Source organism: Anser anser, assembly GCF_964211835.1.
Source record: "Anser anser genome assembly, contig: SUPER_W_unloc_4, whole genome shotgun sequence".
NCBI lineage: Eukaryota > Metazoa > Chordata > Aves > Anseriformes > Anatidae > Anser > Anser anser.
This window is the reverse complement of record NW_028154228.1, coordinates 420,685-446,194: the sequence shown is the minus strand read 5'-3', so window position 1 is coordinate 446,194 and position 25,510 is coordinate 420,685. Positions and strand designations below refer to the sequence as shown.

Below are 25,510 nucleotides of genomic sequence, written 5' to 3'. Positions count from 1 at the left end.
TGAGAAAAAGACGGGGAGATCACTCAACAATTATTGTAATGGGTAAAACAGACTCAGCATAGGGAGATGGTAAGATGTATTGCCTATTACTAACAAGCTAGAGAAGTGAGAAACAAAGGAAAGAAACCAAAAATGCCATCCACCCTCTTCCACCTCCTCCCCCCTGAGCGGCACAGGGGAATGGGGGCTGCGTTCAGTCTATAGCGCTTTGTCTCTGCCGCTCCTTCTCGGTCAATCTCGGCCCCTGGGCCATGGGATCCCTCCCACAGGGTGCAGTCCTTCCTGAACTGATCCTGTGTGGGCTTCCCACAGGCAGTAGCTCTTCAAGAACTGCTCCAGATATGGGTCTGTACCATCCATCAGGAGTGAACTGCTCCAACATGGAACCCCACGGGCAGCAGCTCCTGCCAGGTCACCTGCTCCTGCGTGGGCTCCTCTCTATGGGCTACCGGTCTGGCCCAGAATCTGCTCTGTCAGGGGTCCTCCACAGGCCACAGCCTCCTTCAGTGCAGGTCCACCTGCTCCACCATGGTCTCCTCCACAGGCTGCAGCGTGGAACCCTGCTCCACCGTGGTACTCCATGGGCTGCAGGGGGACAGCCTGCTTCACCATGGTCCTCGCCACAGGCTGCAGGGGACTTCTGCTCTGGCGCCTGGAGCACCTCTCCCCCTCCTTCTTCACTGACCTTGGTGTCTGCAAGGCTGTTTCTCACTCTTCTCACTCTCCCAGATGCTGAGTCGCAGCAGTTTTTTTTCCCTGTCTTAAATATGCTCTCACAGAGGTGCAAACAACATCGCTCATTGGCTCGGCTCTGGTCAGCAGTGGGGCCCTTATCTAACACGGGGCAGCTTCTAGATTCTTCTTACAGAAGCCGCCCCTATGGCCCCCTGCTACCAAAACCTCGCCACGTAAACCCACTACAGATTTGTTCATTCTTTAGAAACTGTATACAGAAAGGACATACAGAACTCTTAAGTATTTCTTAAATGAATTGCGTTGTTTTTATTACCTAACTTCTGATTCTCAAATTCACGCCGATGTTTGATGTGATTATATGTATTATCAAATGTGGGAAAAATTTAATAAGCCTAAATATATAGTGTGGTAAAGCATGCTATACTTTCCCTTCTGCTCTCCACCCTCAAAAAAACCAGGCCTCATTCAGTTAAGTTGTGGTACAGAAATTCCCAAAGCATCATTTTTAACAATTTCATGCCATGGCATGTGCTGGTAAACTGAAAGTTTTGGTTCTGGAACACCTGGTTACAGTGAGAAATTTTTACCCACCTTCCAATGAAGTACTAAGACAATTTGAGAACAGATGTGGGGCCACTTGGTGGTTTCCTTTCATTTTCCATCTGTATTTGCTTTTTTTAAACAAACCAGCCAAACACCATTAAGACCCCTCTAGAAATTGCGCTTTCCTTGTGTGAATATCTAATGTTTTGTTTTTTGTTTTTGTTTTTTTTTTTTAGATAGGAAATGTACTTAAAGAAAGATTGAGCTCTATTATCTATATAACTGTCTTTGGTAGTTATAATACAGGCAACAAAGAACAAAAGTAAATTGCAGGGTGTGGTGTGGCAGTCTGGGTGTGATGCTGCCACTGCTATTTTCCAATGTTGGTTGTAACCTGCTTGTGAAGAGCCCAGCCATGGTATCCACCAGGCAGAAAGCCATGGCCTCTGCATCCCTTGCAGCCTCTCCAGCCATGGCTACTGATGTGGTTACACAGGCAGAGGTCTCGGGGGAACACGCGGCTGTCCAGGTCTTGGGCTGCAGATTGTGCCTGAGTCTTCTGTCAGTGTCTGACAGCAGCAGCAGTGGGTATGCCTGTGGGAGGTGTTCCCAGGTTGAAGAATTGCTCAGCCTGGTGGCAGACCTTTGGGAGGAGGTGAATAGGCTGAGGAGCATCAGGGAGTCAGAGAGGGTGTTGTGGTTTAACCCGGCCGGCAGCTGAACACCGCACAGCCGTTTGCTCATCCTCCCCCGTCCCTCTCTGGGATGGGGGAGAGAAACAGGAAAGTTAAGACTGAGTTGAGATAAAGACAGTTTCTGAAGACAGGAAAATAATAATAACAATAATAATAATAATAGTACTATTACAATAGTACAATAGTTCCATTGGCAGCCTGTTTCAGTGCTCTGTCACCCTTACTGTGAAGAAGTTCGTTCGCATGTTGGTGCAGAACTTCCTGTGCTCCATTTTTTGACCACTGCCCCTTGTCCTGTTCCCACAGACCACTGAAAAGAGGTTGGCCAAATCCCACTCTCCCACACTTAAGATATTTGTAAACATTGATGAGATCCCTTCTCAGTTGTCTTTTCTCCAGGCTGAGCAGACCCAGGTCTCTCAGCCTTTCCTCATAAGGGAGATGCTCCAGGCCCCATATCATCTTTGTGGTCCTCCGCTGGACTCTTTCCAGGAGATCCCTGTCTTTTTTGTAGCGGGGAGCCCAGAACTGGACACAGTGCTCCAGGTGAGGCCTGACCAGGGCAGAGTAGAGGGGGAGGATCACCTCCCTTGACCTGCTGGCCGTGATCCCATTGGCCCTCTTGGCCACCAGGGCACACTGCTGGCTCATGGTCAACCTGTCATCCACCAGGACCCCCAGGTCCTTCTCCGCAGAGCTCCTCTCCAGCAGGTCATCCCCCAGCCTGTACTGATACGTGCGGTTGTTTTGTTCCTTCCCAGGTGCAGGACTCTACCCTTGCTCTCGTTAAACCTCATTTGGTTTTTTCCTGCCCATCTCTCCAGCCTGTCCAGGTCTCGCTGAACGGCAGCACAGCCTTCTGGCGTGTCGGCCACTCCTCCCAGCTTTGTATCATCGGCGTACTTGCTGAGGGTGGACACTATTCCCTCATCAAGGTCGTCGATGAAGATGTTGAACAAGACTGGACCCAGCACCGACCCCTGGGGAGCACTGCTAGTCACGGGTCTCCAGCCGGACTCTGCACCGCAGATCACCACCCTCTGAGCTCGGCCAGTCAGCCAGTTCTCAACCCACCTTACCGTCCACTCGTCTATCCCACACTTTCTCAGCTTTGCTAGCAGGATGTCATGGGAGACAGTATCGAAAGCCTTGCTAAAGTCAAGGTAGATGACATCCACTGCTCTCCCCCCATCTACCCAGCTGGTGATGCCACCATAGAAGGCAACGTGGTTGGTTGAGCACAATTTCCCCTTGGTGAATCCATGCTGACTATTCCTCATAACCTTCTTGTCTTCCAATTGCTTGGAGATGGCATCCAGAACAAGCTGTTCCAACACCTTTCCAGGGACAGAGGTGAGACTGACTGGCCTGTAGTTTCCTGGATCCTCCTCCTTGCCCTTCTTGAAGACCGGAGTGACATTGGCTCTCCTACAGTCTTCAGGCACCTCTCCTGTTCTCCAAGACCTTTCAAAGATGATAGAAAGTGGTTCGGCAATCACCTCTGCCACCTCCCTCAGCACACGTGGATGCATTCCATCAGGGCCCATGGGTTTTTGTGCATTGATCCCACTCAGATGCTCCCAAACCACTCCCTCGTCAACTGGGGGGGGGAAGCTCTCTATTTCCCAGATGCTTTCTCCTCCCTCCAGGGTCCAGGAGTCTGGGGGGGGGGAGTCTTTGAAGCAAAGACGAAGCAAAGAAGGCATTCATTATTTCCGCCTTCTCAGTGTCCCCTGTTACCAGGACACCCCCCTCATTCAGCAGGGGACCCACATTATCTCTAGTATTTCTTTTACTGTTTACATACTTCAGAAGTTTTTTTTAATTATTCTTTCTCTTTTGCAAGCTTCACCTCCAGGTGGGCTTTAGCCTTCCTTGTCGCGTCACTGCAGGCCCTGACAACACTCCTATACTCCTCCCAAGGGGACAGGCCCTTTTCCCACACCTCATAGACCTTCCTTTTCCTTTTGATCTTGTCGATGAGCTCCTTGCTCATCCACGCAGGTCTCCTGCCCCCCTTCCCCGATTTCCTGCTCTTTGAGATGCACCGATCCTGAGCTTGGAAGAAGTGCTGTTTAAATGTTGCCCAGCTCTCACAAGCACCCTTGCCTTCTAGCAATTTAGCCCATGAGATACCCCCAAGTAGGTCCCGGAAGAGGTAGAAGTTGGCTCTCTGAAAGTCCAGGGTAGCAGTCCTACTTCTTGCTTTACTTCTTCCACCAAGTTCCATCTTGAACTCCACCATCTCACGGTTGCTGCATCCCGAGCTGCCCCCAACCTTCACATCCCTAACAAGCCCACTCCTGTTGGTAAGAACAAGGTCTAGAAGCACCCCCCCACCTCATCGGCTCCTCCACCACCTGCGTCAGAAAATTATCTTCAACGCATTGTAAGAACTGTTTGGACTGTGCGTGCCTGGTCGAGTTGCTTACCCAACATATGTCTGGATAATTAAAGTCCCCCATGAGAACCAGTGCCTGGGATTGTGAGGCTACTTCCAGCTGCTTGTAGAAGACCTCGTTGACCTCCTCCTCCTGATCTGGTGACCTGTAGTACACCCCCACAACAGTGTCACCCATACCAGCCCGACCCTTAATCCTCAAGTTCCTAAAGTGCTGTGTGGAGAAAGAGTAGCACTTACAATGTAAAGACTACTCTCCTGTCCCTATGTACAGACAAGCATGCAAATTAACATTGTTCAAAGATTTGTTATTTTTGCCTGCTTGTCCCTACATATACCCTTTTTCTCCATCCATGTTTTTCTTTTTTTTTTTAAAGATTTGTCAGTGTATGTTGTGTAGTCCCATTTAAGTATTAAGGGAACTGTTCTTCCTGACTTACTCTGTCACTGAGATTGCTATAGGGAAAGTGTGTATTTTTGTGTCATATTGGCACATCTGTTTTGTTACTGCTCCATAGTAATGTGCCTTTTATCTATCAAAACAAGTTTCAGTAACCTGTGGATAATGTTTGTGGCTTATTTGTTAAAAATGTTTGGGGGATGAAATTTTTGTAAATAAGTTATTTAGCTCTTCTCCCTACTCCTACTATAAACTTGTTCATGCCTTGGTATTTTATTTTTGTCACCGTTTTGCAGGCAACATATGATTTTTTTTTCCCTGTCATCACTACAGGGTTTTCCAACTTTTTAAAAACATGCTGTGATTACAGCTTTTGAAAATGAACTTGTTGAATTTAGGGTTGGATGCATTTCTTCATAGGTTGTTAGATTTGTAGATTGTTATCTTGGTGGAGATTGTTTGCTCTGTAGTCTTAGCATCTGTTAAAAAAAAAAGTGTCTGTCAGGACTATAACGTTGCAAGCTTGATAAGCCTTGTGAAAAGGTGAGGAGAGGGAGTTGTGCAGCTAAAAACTGAAATTTTTCTGAACTTCTTCAGGTCTTCTTCCAGAAATACGTTTTCTCAATTTGAAGGCAAAATCCATACCCCCAGTATTTTGTTTTTTTAAATAAACAAAGCTGAAATCTGGAACTGCTGCTATTCAAACACCAGTTCATCAGACATGCCCTTTTGTTATGCAGCATTTTTGTAAAAGCAGTAACTATTATTTTTTTAAATCTGTCTAGATGAAAACTGTTTAGAACCATAAGCCTTTTAAAGCTAGTCCAGCCTACACCAATATATGATTCTTGAAGGTTTTTTGTGCTTTTGACGCTTGGAAGCTTTCGTGTTACTTACTAGGTAAATTTCTGTGTAGTTTTGTGAGAACTTAGTCTTCTACAGATGGAGGTTGCATCCTTGGCTGAAGGAAGGCACCTGTTATTTCCTCATGGAAGTTCTTGGACAAAGAGTCTCGCTTGAGGCAATACTGACGTAAACCAAATCAAAATCATTGTTCAGAGCTTTGGTATTAGTGGTCTGCTATGTTAATGAAGGGCTTGAGTGACCTTTTTAAGAAAAGGTTTTGGGTCCCACTTGTCTCTAAAGGGAAAATGGATACTCGCCCAGGAGCTGGCAGGGCTCATTGAGAGGTCTTTAAACTAGATAGGAAGGGGGATGGGGAGGGAATAAGGCTTTTGTTAGAGGTGTGCCAGGGGGAACAGTGTCAGGGTCTGGGGAGCAGGCAGTGGCCCAGCTGAAGTGCATCTAATGCACGCAGCATGGGCAACAAACAGGAGGAGCTGGAAGCCATTGTGCAGCAGGCTAGCTATGACTTGGTTGCCATCACTGAGATGTGGTGGGACCACTCCCATGACTGGAGTGCTGCAATGTCTGGCTATAGGCTCTTCAGAAGGGACAGGCAGCACAGAAGGGGTGGTGGTGTGGCTCTCTATATTAGAGAGTGTTTTGATGTTGTGGAACTCGAGGCTGAGACTGGGAATGATAAGGTTGAGTCCCTATGGGTTAGGATCGGCGGGAAGGCCAACAAGGCAAGCATCCTGGTGGGGATCTGTTACAGACCACCAAACCAGGATGAGGAGACGGATGAGGAATTCTACAGGCAGCTGGCAAAAGTTCTGAAATCGTCGGCTCTTGTCCTTGTGGGGGACTTCAACTTCCCAGACATATCCTGGACATGCAATACAGCTCAGAAGAAGCAGTCTAGGAGGTTTCTGGAGAGCGTGGAAGATAGTTTCCTGACGCAGCTGGTTAGTGAGCCTACCAGGGGAGGTACCCTGCTAGACCTTCTGTTCACAGAGAAGGACTGGTGGGAGATGTGGTGGTCGGGAGCTGTCTTGGGCAGAGTGACCACAAAATGGTAGAGTTCTCTATTCTTGGCGAAGTCAGGAGGGGGACCAGTAAAACTGCTGTCTTGGACTTATAAAGACAGGAAAATAATAATAACAATAATTACAGAATCGTCTAGGTTGGAAGAGACCTCCAAGATCATCTAGTCCAACCTCTGCCCTAACACTAACAAGTCCTCCACTAAACCATATCACTAAGGGCTACATCTAAACGTCTTTTAAAGACCTCCAGGGATGGCGACTCAACCACCTCCCTGGGCAGTCCATTCCAATGCCTAACAACCCTTTCAGTAAAGAAGTTCTTCCTAACATCCAACCTAAACCTCCCCTGGCGCAACTTTAGCCCATTCCCCCTCGTCCTGTCACCAGGCACGTAGGAGAACAGACCAACCCCCACCTCTCTACAGCCTCCTTTAAGGTACCTATAGAGAGCGATGAGGTCTCCCCTGAGCCTCCTCTTCTCCAGGCTGAACAAGCCCAGCTCCCTCAGCCGCTCCTCGTAAGACTTGTTCTCCAGACCCCCTCACCAGCTTCATTGCCCTTCTCTGGACTCTCTCGAGCACCTCCATGTCCTTCTTGTAGCGAGGGGCCCAAAACTGAACACAGTACTCGAGGTGCGGCCTCACCAGAGCCGAGTACAGGGGGACAATCAGTTCCCTAGTCCTGCTGGCCACACTGCTTCTTATCCAAGCCAGGATGCTGTTGGCCTTCTTGGCCACCTGAGCACACTGCTGGCTCATATTCAGCCGACTATCAACCAGTACTCCCAGGTCCTTCTCGGCCAGACAGCTTTCCAACCACTCATGTCCCAGCCTGTAGCGCTGCTTGGGGTTGTTGTGCCCCAGGTGCAGGACCCGGCACTCGGCCTTGTTGAACTTCATACAGTTGGCCTCAGCCCATCGGTCCAGCCTATCCAGATCCTCCTGCAGAGCCTTCCTTCCCTCGAGCAGATCGACACACGCACCTAACTTGGTGTCGTCTGCAAACTTACTGAGGGTGCACTCGATCCCCTCATCCAGGTCATCGATAAAGATATTAAAGAGGACTGGCCCCAGCACTGAGCCCTGGGGGACTCCACTAGTAACCGGCCTCCAACTGGATTTGGCTCCATTCACCACAACTCTTTGGGCCCGGCCATCCAGACAGTTTTTAACCCAACAAAGCGTCCGCCAGTCCAAGCCACGAGCAGCCAGTTTCTTGAGGAGAATGTTGTGGGAAACGGTGTCAAAAGCCTTACTGAAGTCAAGGTAGACCACATCCACAGCCTTCCCCTCATCCACCAAGCGCGTCACTTGGTCATAGAAGGAGATCAGGTTCGTCAAGCAGGACTTGCATTTCATAAACCCATGCTGACTGGGCCTGATCGCCTGGTTGCCCTGTAAGTGCCGCGTGATGACACTCAAGATAATCTACTCCATGGGCTTCCCTGGCACTGATGTCAAACTAACAGGCCTATAGTTCCCCGGGTCTACCCTCTGGCCCTTCTTGTAGATGGGTGTCACGTTTGCTAGCTGCCAGTCGACTGGGACCTCCCCTGATAGCCAGGACTGCCGATAAATGATGGAAAGCGGCTTGGCCAGCTCCTCCGCCAGTTCGCTCAGTACCCTCGGGTGCATCCCATCCAGCCCCATCGACTTGCGTACATCCAAGTGTCGTAGCAGGTCGCCAACCATTTCCTCATGGATAGCGAGGGCCACATCCTGCTCCCCATCCCCTTCCACCAGCTCAGGGTACCGGGTATCCAGAGAACAACCGGTCTTGCCGCTAAAGACTGAGGCAAAGAAAGCATTGAGCACCTCAGCCTTTTCCTCATCTTTTGTAACTAAGTTTCCCCACGCATCCAGTAAAGGATGGAGATTCTCCTTAGTCCTCCTTTTTGTGTTGATGTGTTTGTAAAAACGTTTTTTGTTATCTTTAACGGCAGTAAAATAATAATAAATAACAATAAATAATAAATAATAAAATAAAAATAAAATAATAATAATAATAATGATAATAGTACTACTAATAATACTGTGTACGAAACAAGTGATGCACAATGCAATTGCTCACCACCCGATGACCGATGCCCAGCCTATCCCCGAGCAGCCGGCCCCCCCACCCCGGCCAGCCACCCCTATATATTGTTTAGCATGACGTCAGATGGTATGGAATACCCCTTTGGCCAGTTTGGGTCAGCTGTCCTGGGTCTGTCCCCTCCCAGCTCCTGCTGCACCCCTAGCCTGCTCGCTGGCAGGACAGAGCGAGAAGCTGAAAAGTCCTTGGCCTGGTGTAAGCACTGCTCTGCAACAATTAAAACATCAGCATGTTATCAGCGCTCTTCTCATCCTAATCCAAAACATAGCACCCTACCTGCTACTAGGAGGAAAGTTAACTCTGTCCTAACTGAAACTAGGACAGAGGGAAATTGACTGGTGGAAGCATACTCTACCCTTTCTGAGTCAGACTTATGAGCCAGCCACCACACAAGAAACAGAAGTTCCCTCATCCCACCAGGCAATAGGAGGGGACCTAGGCCAAGAGGGGGAATGGAAGCAGCTTCCTGCTCAGGGTGGTAGGCGAGCCTTCTCCATGCCCACCTCACCTTCCCATCTACCCGTATATAACAGGTATGAGGCTCTAGAACATGACAGTCAAAACAATGATGTAGACGAAAGCCCATCCCAGTTAGAGAGGGTGCCTAAGGCAAGGCAACCTACCCCCTGCATTGCTACATCTTCTATCAAGAAAGAAAGAAGGGTTATTGTCATGGGGTACTTGCTTCTGAAAGGGACAGAGGGCCCAGTATGCCATCCGGACCCAACCCCCAGGGAAGTCTGCTGCCTCCCTGGGGCTCAGGTAAGAGACGTTGCTAGGAAAGTCACTCGACTGGTACGGCCCTCTGACTACTACCCACTACTGGTTTTTCAGGCTTGTAATGATGAGGTAGCAAAGGAAAAGTCCAAGGGCAATCAAGAGGGACTTCAGGGCTGTGGGGTTACTGGTTAAAGGATAAAGGGCACAGGTCATGTTTGCCTCTGTCCTTCTGGTAGCAGGGATCAGTGTTGACAGGCAGACTCAGTTCATCAACATGTGGCTTCGAGATTGGTGCAACCAGCAGAACTTTGGGTTTGTTGATCATGGGAGGGTCTACGCTACACCAGGCCTGCTGGCACCAGATGGGATGCACCTCTCTCAGAGAGGGGAAAAGGATTTTTGCCCAGGAGTTAGCAGGGTTGATCAATAGGGCTTTCAACTAGAGTCGAAAGGGGAAAGGGATAAAACCAGGCCTGCCAGCGATAAGCTATGGGATGGCATGCCAGAATAAGAGGGACTGTGTGCTAGTAAGGTTCTTTGGTCTGCTCCACATGGTGCTGTGTACAATGAGGTGCGTTTGGAGTGCTTCTATGCCAAGGCATGCAGCACGAGGAAATAAACGGGATGAGCTAGATGTCTTGGCCCAGTCCCACAGCTACGACATCATCAGCATAAGTGAAACCTGGTGGGATGAGTCCTGTGACTGGTGTGTTGCAATAGATGATAACAGGCTCCTCAGGAGGGACAGGCAGGGCAGGCGAGGTGGGGGAAGGTAGTGATGTACATAAGGAGATGTATCACCATAGATTTGGTGATTCCGTGAATCCTTGGGGAAGCACGGTCCATCTTAATTGTTGTTTCCGATGGGTTGTGGGATCTTCCCACTCGAAGGTGAAATAATCCCTGCATTCCCCTTTTAAAGGACATGCCCAAAACGCATCTTTTAGGTCTATGACACTATACCATTTCTGCGCTGGGGACAGTTGGCTTAGCAAGGTATGTGGGTTAGCTACTACAGGAAAGCTGGTTATTGTTCTTTTGTTGACCTCCCTCAAGTCTTGGACTAGCCGATAAGAGCCATCAGATTTCTTGATAGGTAATATAGGAGTGTTATGAGGTGACATGCAAGGCTCCAGTAATCCCTGTTGTAGTAGCCTCTCGATTACTGGTTGCAGCCCCTCCCTGCCTTCTTGAGACATTGGGTATTGTTTTACCCTGATAGGAGTCTCGGGATTCCTGATAGTGACTTCAAAGGGACTAATATCTAAACGGCCTACTGATTCGGGAGAATACCACACCTCAGGGTTTATTTTTGCCTCGTCCTCTACAGTGAGGGCGTATAATTTAACCTCAATTCCTTTATTTTTCACCTCCAAATTAATTTTTAGCTTAACCATTAAGTCTCTTCCCAACAGGTTATATTCAGCTTCTGGTACTAATAAGAAGGATCCTGTGCAACTTTGGGCTGGGGTCTCTATTTTCACCCCCTTTATTATTGAGACCCTGAAGGGCTCTCCTTTTGCTCCTATCACCTGTAATTTCTCCGAGGAAGGTTGACATCCCCTGGGTACCATTTGGACAGTCGATCTTTCTGCCCCAGAGTCCACAAGGAACTCCACTTCTTGATGCTGGGGACCTAACTTCAATTTTATCAAGGGCTCCGTTATACCAGAAGTCCCCAGTAGATGGAGGCCCTGACTCCCCTAATCTTCTTTAAACATTCGCTCATCTTGTCGCCCTCTGACTACTACCCACTACTGGTTTTTCAGGCTGGTAATGACAAAGTAGCAAGGAGAAGTCCAAGAGTGATCAAGAGGGACTTTAGGGCTTTGGGCGACTATTTAAGGGATCAGGGGCGCAGGTTGTGTTTGCCTCCGTCCTTCCAATAGGAGGGATCAATGCTGACAAGTCATCAACATGTGGCTTCGAGATTGGTGCAACCAGCAGAACTGTGGGTTTGTTGATCATGGGAGGTTATACACGACACTGGGCCTACTGGCACCAGATGGGATGCACCTCTCTCAGAGGGGGAAAAGGATTTTTGCCCAGGACTTAACAGGGTTGATACATAGGGCTTTATACTAGAGTTGAAAGGGGAAAGGGATAAAACCAGGCCCACCGGTGATAAGCTAAGGGATGGCGCGCTAGAATCAGAGGGAGTGTGAGCTAGTAAGGTCCTTCGGTCTGCTCCACATGGTGCCGCATGCAATGAGGCGCATTTGAAGTGCTTCTACACAAACTCACGCAGTATGAGGAATAAACGGGATGAGCTAGAAGTCTTGGCCCAGTCCCACAGCTACGACATCATCGGCATGAGTGAAACCTAGTGGGATGAGTCCTGTGGCTGGTGTGCTGCAATAGATGGTTACAGGCTCCTCAGGAGGGACAGGCAGGGCAGGCGAGGTGGGGGAAGGTAGTGATGTACCTGAAGGAGGGGCTGGACTGTGTGGAACTTGAAGTTGGCGATGGCAAAGCTGAGAGCCTCTGGGTAAGGATTAAGGGACAAACAAATAAAGGGGATGTCGTTGTGGGAGTCTATTACAGACCACCTGGCCAGGACGACAATGCCGATGAATTATTCTTTGCGGAACTAAGAGATGCCTCGAGATCAACTCCCCTTGTCCTTATGGGGGACTTCAACTTGCCAGACATTAACTGGGAATATCACACGGCCAACACAAGCAGGTCCAGGAGGTTCCTAAGCACCTTGATGATAACTTGGTGCAGGTGCTAAGGGAGCCCACTAGGAAAGGTGCCCTCCTAGATCTGCTGCTGGAGAACAGGGAGGGTCTTGTGGGGGACGTGGCAATTGGCAGCTGTCTCGGTCATAGTGACCATGAAGCGGTTGAGTTTAAAATGTTTGGTGACAGAAGGAAAACTGCCACCAAAACTTCTGCCCTGGATATGGGGAAAGCAGACTTCAGGCTGCTCAGGGAACTAGTTAGTACGGTCCCCTGGGAAACTGCTTTTGAAGGCATTGGCGTCCATCAGAGCTGGTCACTCTTTAAGCACTGCCTCCTAAAAGCACAGGATCAGGCAATTCCAAACTATCGGAAATCAAGCAGGTGGGGCAGAAGGCCGGCCTGGCTGACCAGGGATCTTCTTCTGGAGCTTAGGCATTAAAAGAAAGTGTATGGCTGCTGGAAGCAGGGTCAGGCAAATTGGAAGGACTACAGGGATGCTGTTTGTGTTTGTAGGGAAAACATTCGTGTGGCCAAAGTCCAGTAAGAGTTGAAGCTGGCCATGTCTGTGGGAGACAATAAAAAGGGCTTTTTAAAATAGATGAACAGAAAAAGGAGGACCAGAGAAAATGTAGTTCTGCTACTTGATGGGGATGGTCACCTCACAGACAATGACATAGGCAAAGCAGAGACGTTTAATGCTTTCTTTGCCTCTGTTTTCAACGCCAGTGATGGGCTTTGGGACCCCGGGTGCCCTGAGCTGGAGGACCATGGCAGTGGGAATGACAAACTCCCAAGCAAACCTGAACGTGTGCGGGATTTGCTGCTCCACCTGGATCCATACAAGTCCATGGGTCCGGATGGAATTCATCCCAGAGTGCTCAGAGAGCTGTCTGACATCATTGCGGGACCTCTCTGAAAATTATTTTTCAGTCTTGGGAATCTGGAGAGGTCCTAGTAGACGGGAAGCTGGCAAAAACATGTTGTACCAATTTTCAAGAAGGGCAAGAAAGAAGACCCTGGCAATTACAGGCCTGTCAGTCTCACGTCAGTGCCTGGTAAAATTATGGAGAAGATGATTCTTGAAGTTATTGAGGCGCACCTGGGGAACAATGCAGTCATTGGTTCCAGCCAACATGGGTTCACGAGGAGTAGGTCCTGTTTGACTAACTTGATTTCCTTTTATGATAAGATCACCCATCTAGTCAACCAAGGGAAACCAGTTGATGTGATCTTTTTGTATTTCAGTAAAGCTTTCAATGCAGTTTCCCACAGGATCCTACTGGACAAAATGTCCAGCATACAGCTAAACAAAAACATCATATGATGGGTGAGCAATTGGCTGACGGGCTGGGATCAAAGGGTTGTGGTAAATGAGTGTTGTGGTTTAACCCGGCTGGCAGCTAAACACCACACAGCCGTTCGCTCACCCTCCCCCCTCCCTCTCTGGGATGGGGGAGAGAAATGGGAAAGTGAAGCCGGTGAGTTGAGATAAAGACAGTTTATTAAGACAGGAAAATAATAATAACAATAATAATAATAATAGTGATAATGATAATAGTATTAACAATAATAATGTGTAAGAAAACAAGTGATGCACAATGCAATTGCTCACCACCCGCTGACCGATGCCCAGCCTATCCCCGAGCAGCCGGCCCCCCACCCCGGCCAGCCACCCCTATATATTGTTTAGCATGACGTCAGATGGTATGGAATACCCCTTTGGCCAGTTTGGGTCAGCTGTCCTGGGTCTGTCCCCTCCCAGCTCCTGCTGCACCCCCAGCCTGCTCGCTGGCAGGACAGAGCGAGAAGCCGAAAAGTCCTTGGCCTGGTGTAAACACTGCTCTGCAACAATTAAAACATCGGCATGTTATCAGCGCTCTTCTCATCCTAATCCAAAACATAGCACCCTACCAGCTACTAGGAGGAAAATTAACTCTGTCCTAACTGGAACCAGGACAATGAGTCATCATCAGGCTGGCAGCCAGTCACCAGTGGGGACCCCCAGGGCTCCATTTTAGGGCCAGTCCTCTTCAATGTTTTTATAAATGATTTGGATGTAGGACTGGAAGGGTGTTTTGAGTTAATTTGCTGACGACACTAAACTGGGAGGAGTTGTGGACTCTGTTGAGGGTGGAAAGGCCTTGCAGAGAGATCTGGACAGATTGGAGAGCTGGTCGATCACCAACCGCATGAAGTTTAACAAAGGCAAGTGCCGGGTCCTGCACCTGGGACAGGGCAACCCTGGTTACACGTACAGACTGGGCGACGAGACGTTGGAGAGCAGCCCCGAAGAGAGGGATCTGGGGGTTGTGGTCGACAGCAAGTTGAATATGAGCCAGCAGTGTGCCCTGGCAGCCAGGAGGGCCAACCGTATCCTGGGGTGCATCGGGCACGGCATTGCTAGTTGGTCGAGGGAAGTGATTGTCCCACTCTGTGCTGGTGCGGCCTCACCTTGAGTACTGTGTGCAGTTCTGGGCACCACAGTATAAAAAGGACATGAAACTATTGGAGAGTGTCCAGAGGAGGCCTACAAGGATGGTGAGGGGCCTAGAGGGGAAGACGTATGAGGCGCATCTGAGGTCACTAGGCCTGTTCAGCCTGGAAAAGAGGAGGCTGAGGGGAGACCTCATCGCAGTCTACAGCTTCCTCACCAGGGGGAGTGGAGGGGCGGGCGTCCATCTTTTCTCTGTGGTGACCAGAGATAGGACTTGAGGGAATGTTGTCAAGCTGTGACAGGGGAGGTTCAGGTTGGACATCAGGAAAAGTTCTTTACTGAGAGGGTTGTCGCACACTGGAACAGGCTCCCCAGGGATGTAGTCAAGGTACCAAGCCTGTTGGAGTTTAAGCAACATTTGGACCGTGCACTTAGTCATATGGTTTGAATTTTTTAGTAGACCTGTGTGGTGTCAAGAGTTGGACTCAATGATCCTTATGGGTCCCTTCCAACTCAGGGTATTCTATGAATTTAGTGGCTTTTGCAGGAGTTCAACTTGGTAAGAATATAAGTATTTTTATTCTAGGAAGAGCCTAATTTGCAGAAAAGTATTGAATGTTCAACTGGTTTTTAAGTCTTTCATTTATATTGTCATTAACTATTAGCCTACTTAGTACTCTGGATTAAGGTCTTGATCTAGTTGTTTCTCTTTTTGTCTAAAATAAGCTGCAGTGGGTAATGTCACATGTCTGCGTCTAATACTGTTTGGAAAAGTGAATGTTCTAATATGTGAAATACCTGAAAGATCCTTCTGTGTGTTTTTGACAGATTGGCAAAATGAGGTATGTCAGTGTTCGTGACTTTAAAGGGAAAGTCTTAATTGATATTAGAGAGTATTGGATGGATCAAGAAGGTGAAATGAAGCCGGGCAGAAAAGGTATTGTTCTTCTTCATCTTATTTTGTATTAAAACATTGCCTGGAATTTACTGGAAAATTTTGTGTACCAGATTTTTATACTTTGTTACTGCATGATATTTTAAGAGTAATAGTTTTAACAAATGATTAGTTTTATCTGTACATTATAAACAAAAGAGAAGTGGTTTTGTTGGCCTGAGTCTGTTTTTTCTAAATGGATCCTGCATAATTTATAGAAACAAGGCATCGGATACAAGCAAATTTATTGTGGGAGCTATGAATGTAACCATACTTCTTCTCCTTTTGATTAACTGAATTAACTCAATTTTTTGCCTCCGTTAGTCAGATTTTCTGATTTCTAATTTGTCTGAAAAGGTTTGGGTTTAGTTGGAATAAGATGTTAAATGATTTAAAACAACTGTGTTCTTCATTTTTATCAAATTTCAGATTAAAATAATAGAAACATTCCATATGACTAATTTTGGTGGGGAGGCGGAATCAGGATTTTAGCTGACATGAAAACACTTGAAGTGCTTGAGCTTTGGTACTTTGTGTCTGTCTAATCTGCAACACAGCATAAGCCTTTACACCTTTAATTTCTACTCCCATGCCTAATTTTTATGTCATCCTTTCACTGAACTGTTTTTGGAACTTTGGCCACCTGCAAGATGAGGATGAGTTGATAGTTGCAGTAGTGCTTTCCTTAATGTCATGTTGCTTCTTTAGAAAAGCTTACTTTACTCATTTTTCATATTATGTAAAGGGAAGAGGTAAGTGTGAAACATTCTGTTCTGAAGATTAAAGGCATTTATATTTTTCTGATGTATCTGGGAGCAGCGCAGTGAATAGACATTTGGAAAGCTTCAGAATTTTCAACATCTCATAGATAACCACTGATAATAGGTTTGCATGCGCAGGGTATTATGGGTACCTTACAGGAAAATTTCTTGGATGTGTTGCTGCTGTCGAACAAAAATCATGACTCTGGTGTTTAAGGACTAAACTAATGTATTTTGAGGTGGAAATTAAAAACACATCAATCAAAAGCTTGAGTGGGAAGCAACAATGAAACTTGATGGGCAGGCAAAGTGATAATCTACGTGATGTAGATGGAAATGTTTATCATTGTGGGAAACAGGACTGTTTTTTATTAGGATAAAGTTAATAATCTGATAGCATGAGAGTTTAACGTTCCAGTGATGTGCCTACAAGCTGCTTACGTAGCTATCCTACAAACAGTATAAACAGTTGAAATTTTATAATAAAAAAGGGAAAAAATCCAACAGTTAGGAATTGCTTTGTCAGATTATTTCAAATAGCAGTTCTAAACTTCATGCCTGCGTACAGTTCATATTGTATGTTGTTCAGGGGCAACTTGATGACATTTGGTCCCCCAATAATGGTTAGCATGCCTGACCAAACTGTTTTCAAAATACATCTTCCACCTAAAGACTGGTGGGAGAACTGGTTAGAGAAAGTGACAGACAGTGCAGACTTCTTGCTGCTCAAAATAACAGTACTCTGATAAAGCACTAGTGGTAGAAGGGGGGGGGGGGGGGGGGGATGATGAGCCCCAAAAGTGGAATTCATAGTTTTACCTGTTTTCAGGTCCTGTTCCACCTACAGGGAGAAAGCAATGAAAGAAGCCTGATCACTGAGGGGGGAGAAAGGGGGTAAATAGTAGAAGAGCCTGGCTGGAGAGAGTGAGAGGTAGGCCTGTGAGTCTCTACTTGCATAGAGTTGGCATAGAGATTAGTAGGGGAAGAAGGAGGAGGCTAATACACAACGGAAATGTGTGCCTGGACTGGAGCTTGAGGAAGTAAAAATTCAGAACTGAGGAGATGGGTTGTGGGGTACTGAGTGATTGATTAAATGTCACAAGAATCTGTAGTGATATTGAAGTTTAAAAAAAAAAAACACCTTCCATGTTGGTTTGAGTGCTAGGGAATAGAATAAAGCTTCTCTGAAATATTACTTATAGCATACGTTATTCACAGTGCTTTAAGAAAAAAATCCACAGTTTTTTTCTTCACAAGAAAAGAAAACAACACAGAATTATAGTATATCAAAAATACTTAGTTCAGTCCACAGAAGTATTTGGCTTTTAGCAGCCAACTGAAATAGGATTGGTTTCCTACATCTCACCTCATTTTGTGCTGCCCCCTATCAGGGCAAGAGCTCTTTCTCTTCCTGTGTTTATCAAAACACTTGTGAATGAATGTTGTATTGTACCCATTTTCTTTGTAAGGTAAACCTGTCCAGAGATGGGCTAAAGGTCTAAACTGAAGTGTTCTGAGTAGTTTAACTGTGCAGCTGAGACTTATTACACTTGATGTAGCTCAAAAGTTAATAGTTGTGACATTCTTTGTGTATGGTTTGTGTCTTAGTTGTAAGTATGCAAGATCCTGAATTACAATTTTCTTTTTGTACTAAGTGTTTGTTTTTAATACATTTCAGGTATTTCTTTAAATCCAGAACAGTGGAACCAGCTGAAGGAACAGATTTCTGATATTGATGATGCAGTAAGAAAACTTTAAAGATAGCCATACAGAAATCTTTATCATTTCAGTTGTTTTAAGCAGTCTTTTTACATTGGATTTTGTTTTCTAAAATAGTGTTTTCAAAGCTATTGTATATTTGGTTTGCAAAACAATTTGTAAGGTGAATACTTTTTTTATGTGCATTTAAAGTGTATTCTGAGTGAGGCTATTTGTGTATACTTTACGAAAAGGAAATGTGTTGCTTTCACCTCATGGTGTAAAATAAATCAAGTAATATGTAAAGCGTAGTTGTTATGGCCTTTTGATTGAAGATGTTTGCTGGTAAGGCCACCTATTGGCTTTAGGCTTTGTTTCAGTTCAGTTGTTTGTTTTCTAAGGAGAATTTTAAAATGTCTTCATTTAAATTGTTTTTGTTTCATACCCTTTGGTATTGTCCTCAGCTTTCTGCATTAAAACTTGATACAAACAGTGAATACCTGATAAAACACATTTTTGTAGATAATTTTAAATACCGTATTTGCTAATTTTCCCTATTTATTCAGATGTAAACAGTTTTGAGTATATAGACTTTTTTGCGTTATTTGCATAGAGTGTTATGCTAAACAGTAACACTTGAACACGATCCACGCACTGTTCCCACTTTTCTATAGCTTGACTTAGAAAATACAATTAGCCTTTATTCATGGACCCTAGATTTTAGAATGTGATGCATAAACTTTTACATTAATAGGCATATACCTCAGAGTAAGATGGTGTTTAAAATCTCCAAACTTGGTTATTATTTAGGTACACTTTTCAAGCTTTGCATTAAATTCATTTTTGAACACATACTCTGAATAGTTACTCCATAGAAAAAAGCAGTTGATCTGCTTTTGTAGGGCTTTTGTTTGTTTGAGAGTACTGTGTAAACAACAGCGCTTAAAATAGGCTGTAACACAGGTTAAACAGTCATACAGGGTTAAAATTGCTTTGACCAGAACAGGCTATAATGCTTTTTGCCCTGTCCGCACTACCTGACCAAACCATTTGGCTTGCCTTGTGTGGCTTACATGTGCACAACTGGTGGATCTTTAGTATAGAAGGTATGTAGTGCTTACAGTGGAGTGCTGGTACCTAGTGGATCCACAACTAGTGAACTTTGCTTGTCTACCAGTGTATGTTCTGAGGAGAGAAGCTTCTGTCCAGTGGAAATTTTATTGGACTAGATGTTGCCTCAGCTGAAGGGGGATCTTGGTAGGTGTCATGAGGTTGTGGAATGAAGAAGGGAGAATGTGTTCAAGTAGAACTTGGAGAGTGAATGGGCACTCCAGTAAAGAAATTAACGTCAAAAGCACAAAGTTAGCTGACATAACTACAGTGAAGAAACTTATCACTAGTAGAAGTGGAGAAGAGTTCATTTTATGACTTAATAGAAGGAAGAAGATGAAACAACTTTATGAAAATTTACATTTCAAGACTGAATGTACAATTTATTGGTTCAGCTGTAATTTTCCCATTTGATGGTAAATTTAATTTTTATTTTATATAAACAGGATTTACTGTTTAATTCTGGGATATCTTAATATAATGGCTTATATTGCAGACATACGTGGAAGTCCTGTTCTGCAAAGTGCCATACACAGACTGTTCCCATGCTGCAGAGTTCATAATTCAATACAAATGCTATATGAAGGGTGAGGGAAGGTGAATTCACTGAATTAAGTATATATTGTTTAACTTAAATATTATATTAGATACTTCCATCTACTTTTTAACTTACCAGTTCTTGAGATAGTTCAAAGGTAAGATCTCTTTTTGTATAGCTCAGGAAATCTGAGTTTGAGAGCTATGAGAGGATGAATAGAAGGGTGAAGAGATGTATTGTGGTAGCAGACACGTTTTGGGGCACAACTTCCTTTGAGTGACTACTAATGGCATGTAGGGACACTTGGACCAAATAGTATAAATGAAATATCTGCTAGAATTTCTCAGATCAGTGAATCAAATAAATTGCTTTAGATCGCTATTGACAGGTTCTAGGTCTTTTTTTTATTTGCAGTGTATTTGTATTTTTTCTTTAAATCTGACTGCAACCAGTTTTCAACTTTTTACCTCAAAACTTCCATGTGGCTACTTTAAAGTGCATGATTGTCATAATAGTGGGAACATTATCATAAATTAGATTGCTGTGATAGGAGGTCGTTAGATGGCAGTTGTGTATCAGAGTACAATATAACTGTGTTCAGAAAGGTGGAGAATTAAATTAATTCATTTTTGGAGGGTAAGTGAAAAAACTTTAATATAGTGATTAGTTCTGTTGTGAAAACTGATGGTAGAGATGTTCAAATAAATTAGTATTTGTTTATCAAGAGCTATTAGTAAGGGGGTTATTTATAAGAACTGAATTTGTGGAGATAATTACTAGAGCTGTTTCTCCTATTTTACTTGATAAAACTTTTTTATTTTACTTAGATTGTGTGTGGAAAATAGTTTTCTCTCTGATGGGTGTATATTTCTGCCTGTAATACTGATTGAAATATATTTTACTTGTGCTGGTTTTAACATCTGCATGTCCTACAAAAAAGATAACTAGATAAACCAGTCAGTTTCACAAATGAGCTCCAAATAGAACACTAATTGTGAGGAAGTTCTTTGCACCTCAACTAACTGATGGTTAGTTGATGTAAATTTGACACTTTGTGTTATTTTGAAATTAATGGTTGTGATTTGTCATGTGTTGTCTATGGCTGTAGTTTTTCTAATTTGAGAAGAAAATTCAATTTTCTAATACAGATTATTTTCTTGCAGGAAAAAAAGTGGTAGTTAGGATACACGTAGAAGTGTCCATGGAAGAAAACTGCATGTATGAAAAGACTAATATGAGATAAAAATAAATGCTGCTCCCTTTCCCTATGAAGTTGCAAAAGGAAAAAATAAAAGATGCATTTGGTTCTTGATATTTATGCAGGGCGTATTGGCAATGTTTTATAATTTACACCTACTATGGAGTATAGGAAGAAACATGCATCAGAGTTAGAGCTGCCAAAGTACTGTATGTATGCTAAATCAAACTGTCATGTATGATGTTGCTCTTATGTAGAGACGTTCATATTGAAATTAAACAAAGGTAGTACTGAGTTTGATATTTCTGTTAAAGGAAATGCCCCAGTAACGTACTTATGTGATCTGTTATAAAAATAAAAAATAATAAAAAAATTGTAATTCTGGTAACTCAAATGTCATATTGTTAACCATGTGGAATATTTAATGTTTTGTTCTGCTGGTATCTACTGCAGAGAGACCACTGAAAATATGAGCCCTCCAACTGTAATTCTCTTAATGTTCAAGTAAAAGTAGTTAAATGGCATATGTGTAATAAGTTGAACACCTGGAAATAAATGAAGGCTTCTGTTGACATAGTGTTATTTTTAATAGAAATTTGGCGGCACTATTTTTTCTCAAATTGTTATGAAAACTGTTGTTTGTTTCTTGCAACTGTAGTAATTTGGAAATTTAAACAAGTATTTTGATATTAGTCTGTGTTTGTGGGTGGGAGTTAGATTGTGTAGCTCAGAAGGATAGAAGTTTGTTTTTTACTTTTGGATAGAAGTTCTTTGCTATGAAGGTGGTGAGGCACTGGCACAGGCTGCCCAGAGAAGCTTTGGATTCCCCATCCCTGGAAGTGTTCAAGGCCAGATTGGGGCTTTGGGCAGCCTGGTCTGGTGGGAGGTGTCCCTGCCCATGGCAGGGGGGTTGGAACTGGGTGATCTTGAAGGTCCCTTCCAATCCAAACTATTCTATGATTGTGAGTGTCTTGTAAATATGGAAGTAGCAGATAGAAACTCACTTTCAAACACCAAACTGAAGGGCTTGAAAAGTGGAGTTTCTTTGATCTAACAATCAGATCCCTTCACTGAAGACTAGATGGAAAAAAGGTGTTCACCCATTTTGTTAATCACTGGTCATAATTAGGTTAGTATGGGCTTCTTTAGGAAGGATATTTGTTTTTTTCTGTGATTGTTGTGATTGATCTGTAGGGAACAAATTTATCTGATCGTAGCCTTGAACCAAACTTTTAAAAGTAATTTTGTTTAGTTCAGCATTTCATGGCCACAGAGCAGAAATGAGTGTGGCTTAAAGGGAAGAAGCATGGATTGGGGTTGATAGAAGACTATCTCCCTGTTTCCCATTTACTGCATTCCCCTTATTGATAGCATCTATCTTTGACTATAGCTCTGGTGACTAGAGTATGGAAGAGCAATCTGATAGGCAATATTTTCCTGCTGCAAACCAAGTCCTTTTGTCCCATGCTCTCAACTTAGTTTATGTATGTAAAAGCGTGAAGGTACTTGCTGCAGAACTGAAATAAGTGGCCCTTGGCTCAGTGATAGTTTTTCAGGGAATCTTAAATAATGCTCTTTTGTGAGCATTACTTTTGGTGATAATTTAAAGGTTGAGAACTTGGTGACAGAACTGTTCCCTTGGTATGACGCTTACTGCTTAATTCAGTCTTTATTGTATTTCCTTTCAGCTTTGAATGAATCCATATGCTCATCATTGATGTGATGAAGAGTGAGGTAGGAACTGAGGTTGAGATGAGTAGTCAAATTTTAAAAGTATTTTTGTCCTTCATGAGGAGGAGGTAGACTCTCAAAATCCTAAAGATGAATAGATCTTGCTGTGAAACTGCAAAAGTTAGTGGAGCAAACAGAACATGTTCTTAGAAATCTCTAGGTATAATATACCTAGATATCTCAAAGCTAAATAAGAAAAACATTCTATGCTTCCTTGGCCAGCATGCCTAATAGACTACTGTTAGGTGTCAGTTCACTTTGGCAGAAGTTAATGAGGTAAAACCTGCTGAAGTCGAAAAAATGGTAAGATTTTACATAACACTTAATTGTGTTGCATAGAGAGTAGCTATGTAAAGAACAACTGTTTCACACATGAAGAACTTTAATGTTTTCTGCTTTCACTAATAGGCTTAATGTATCAGAATAACTTTTAGACTGTTGAAAATAAAGCCAGTTTCATCTCACAAATGAAAAGACAAGTTCTGTTCATTAAAATATTATGTAATATATGTGAGGGAGAGGCAAATTACATTGAATATTAAGAACAAACTTGAGATTGATGTCACCCGAACAGCTAATTGAATTTGAAACTTAACTGGTTTATAGCAATCAAACTTTGCAGTCTTGTTGTGGTGCTGATTTTATGTAGTCTTGATAGTTTTTTGATAGCTACCTGAATGTGATATGTCCTTACAGAGCCCTGTTCTGTTTCCTCCTTCTTGTTTGCCATCTCTTAGCTGAGACCTGAAGCTCCCTTTGCATTTCTCCTATTATTTGTGTTCAGACTGGAAGCATCTTTCCCATCCCTTGGAACAGTTAAGCATCTCTGGCTGCTGTCATCACAGGACAAGTATTTTAACAATTGTCTGTATATACCTAGGAAAGCAGCATTCTGATGATAACTTGCAGGTACTGCTGCCATTGCTAACGCAGGCCAATTAATGACCATAGGTCAATTTGGTTTTTTAGTATTGTGATAATGCAACTACTTTAAGTATACTTTAATCTTGATAAGTAGTTAGCTGACATGCATATGTCAGGAAGGAAATAATTTTCTTCATACTAGCTTGGATTATTGTCTGCAGTGAAAGTACTGGACAAATGCTTTTTCCTTTCAAGTGATTATTAACAACTTGAAAAATGCTATAGTGAGAGTTCCAGTTATCACCAGGTTATTGGCTCCTTGTAAGCAAGGGCATTTATAATTGCAAAGGGTGAAGGGAAAGAAAACTCAGTTGCTTGGGCAGCCTGAAAGAAGTTTCACAGAAAAATCTATGGCATTTCACAGAATTGTAGGGGTTGGAAGGGACCTCAAAAAACCATTGGGTCCAACCCCCCTGCCAAAGCAGGTTCCCTAGAGCAGGTTGCCCAGGTAGGTGTCCAGGCGGGCCATGAATATCTCCAGCAAAGGAGACTCCATAACCTCACTGGGCAGCCTGTTTCAGTGTTCAATTTGTCCTGCAGAGCTCAGCTATTTACAGAACAGGGGTCCTCCACAGGCCACAGCCTCCTTCAGTGCAGGTCCACCTGCTCCACCATGGTCTCCTCCACAGGCTGCAGCGTGGAACCCTGCTCCACCGTGGTACTCCATGGGCTGCAGGGGGACAGCCTGCTTCACCATGGTCCTCGCCACAGGCTGCAGGGGACTTCTGCTCTGGCGCCTGGAGCACCTCTCCCCCTCCTTCTTCACTGACCTTGGTGCCTGCAAGGCTGTTTCTCACTCTTCTCACTCTCCCAGATGCTGAGTCGCAGCAGTTTTTTTTCCCTGTCTTAAATATGCTCTCACAGAGGTGCAAACAACATCGCTCATTGGCTCGGCTCTGGTCAGCAGTGGGGCCCTTATCTAACACGGGGCAGCTTCTAGATTCTTCTTACAGAAGCCGCCCCTATGGCCCCCTGCTACCAAAACCTCGCCACGTAAACCCACTACAGATTTGTTCATTCTTTAGAAACTGTATACAGAAAGGACATACAGAACTCTTAAGTATTTCTTAAATGAATTGCGTTGTTTTTATTACCTAACTTCTGATTCTCAAATTCACGCCGATGTATGATGTGATTATATGTATTATCAAATGTGGGAAAAATTTAATAAGCCTAAATATATAGTGTGGTAAAGCATGCTATACTTTCCCTTCTGCTCTCCACCCTCAAAAAAACCAGGCCTCATTCAGTTAAGTTGTGGTACAGAAATTCCCAAAGCATCATTTTTAACAATTTCATGCCATGGCATGTGCTGGTAAACTGAAAGTTTTGGTTCTGGAACACCTGGTTACAGTGAGAAATTTTTACCCACCTTCCAATGAAGTACTAAGACAATTTGAGAACAGATGTGGGGCCACTTGGTGGTTTCCTTTCATTTTCCATCTGTATTTGCTTTTTTTAAACAAACCAGCCAAACACCATTAAGACCCCTCTAGAAATTGCGCTTTCCTTGTGTGAATATCTAATGTTTTGTTTTTTGTTTTTGTTTTTTTTTTTTTAGATAGGAAATGTACTTAAAGAAAGATTGAGCTCTATTATCTATATAACTGTCTTTGGTAGTTATAATACAGGCAACAAAGAACAAAAGTAAATTGCAGGGTGTGGTGTGGCAGTCTGGGTGTGATGCTGCCACTGCTATTTTCCAATGTTGGTTGTAACCTGCTTGTGAAGAGCCCAGCCATGGTATCCACCAGGCAGAAAGCCATGGCCTCTGCATCCCTTGCAGCCTCTCCAGCCATGGCTACTGATGTGGTTACACAGGCAGAGGTCTCGGGGGAACACGCGGCTGTCCAGGTCTTGGGCTGCAGATTGTGCCTGAGTCTTCTGTCAGTGTCTGACAGCAGCAGCAGTGGGTATGCCTGTGGGAGGTGTTCCCAGGTTGAAGAATTGCTCAGCCTGGTGGCAGACCTTTGGGAGGAGGTGAATAGGCTGAGGAGCATCAGGGAGTCAGAGAGGGTGTTGTGGTTTAACCCGGCCGGCAGCTGAACACCGCACAGCCG

The 25,510-nt window shown here is 44.3% G+C and overlaps 2 protein-coding genes across 5 annotated transcripts in view; both read left to right on the top strand.

The window, feature by feature from the left end:
* The window catches only part of LOC310888929 (activated RNA polymerase II transcriptional coactivator p15-like), a 28,887-nt gene extending 7,713 nt beyond the window's left edge, over positions 1-21,174 (top strand). For 3 of the 4 annotated variants that reach the window (XM_083852570.1, XM_083852571.1, XM_083852568.1), the window contains exons 4-5: positions 15,385-15,493; positions 17,930-18,255. In XM_083852570.1, coding sequence (XP_083708696.1) covers positions 15,385-15,493; positions 17,930-18,009 — 189 coding nt within the window. In that variant the 3' untranslated portion in view covers positions 18,010-18,255. Of the gene's footprint in view, positions 1-15,384; positions 15,494-17,929; positions 18,256-20,760 lie in introns of those variants that run through there. The other variant, XM_083852569.1, reaches the window with a different exon arrangement.
* LOC310888927 (uncharacterized protein) overlaps positions 1-25,510 on the top strand; it is a gene marked incomplete at its 5' end in the record, with an annotated part of 73,601 nt that overhangs the window by 13,955 nt on the left and 34,136 nt on the right. The window lies entirely within an intron of this gene.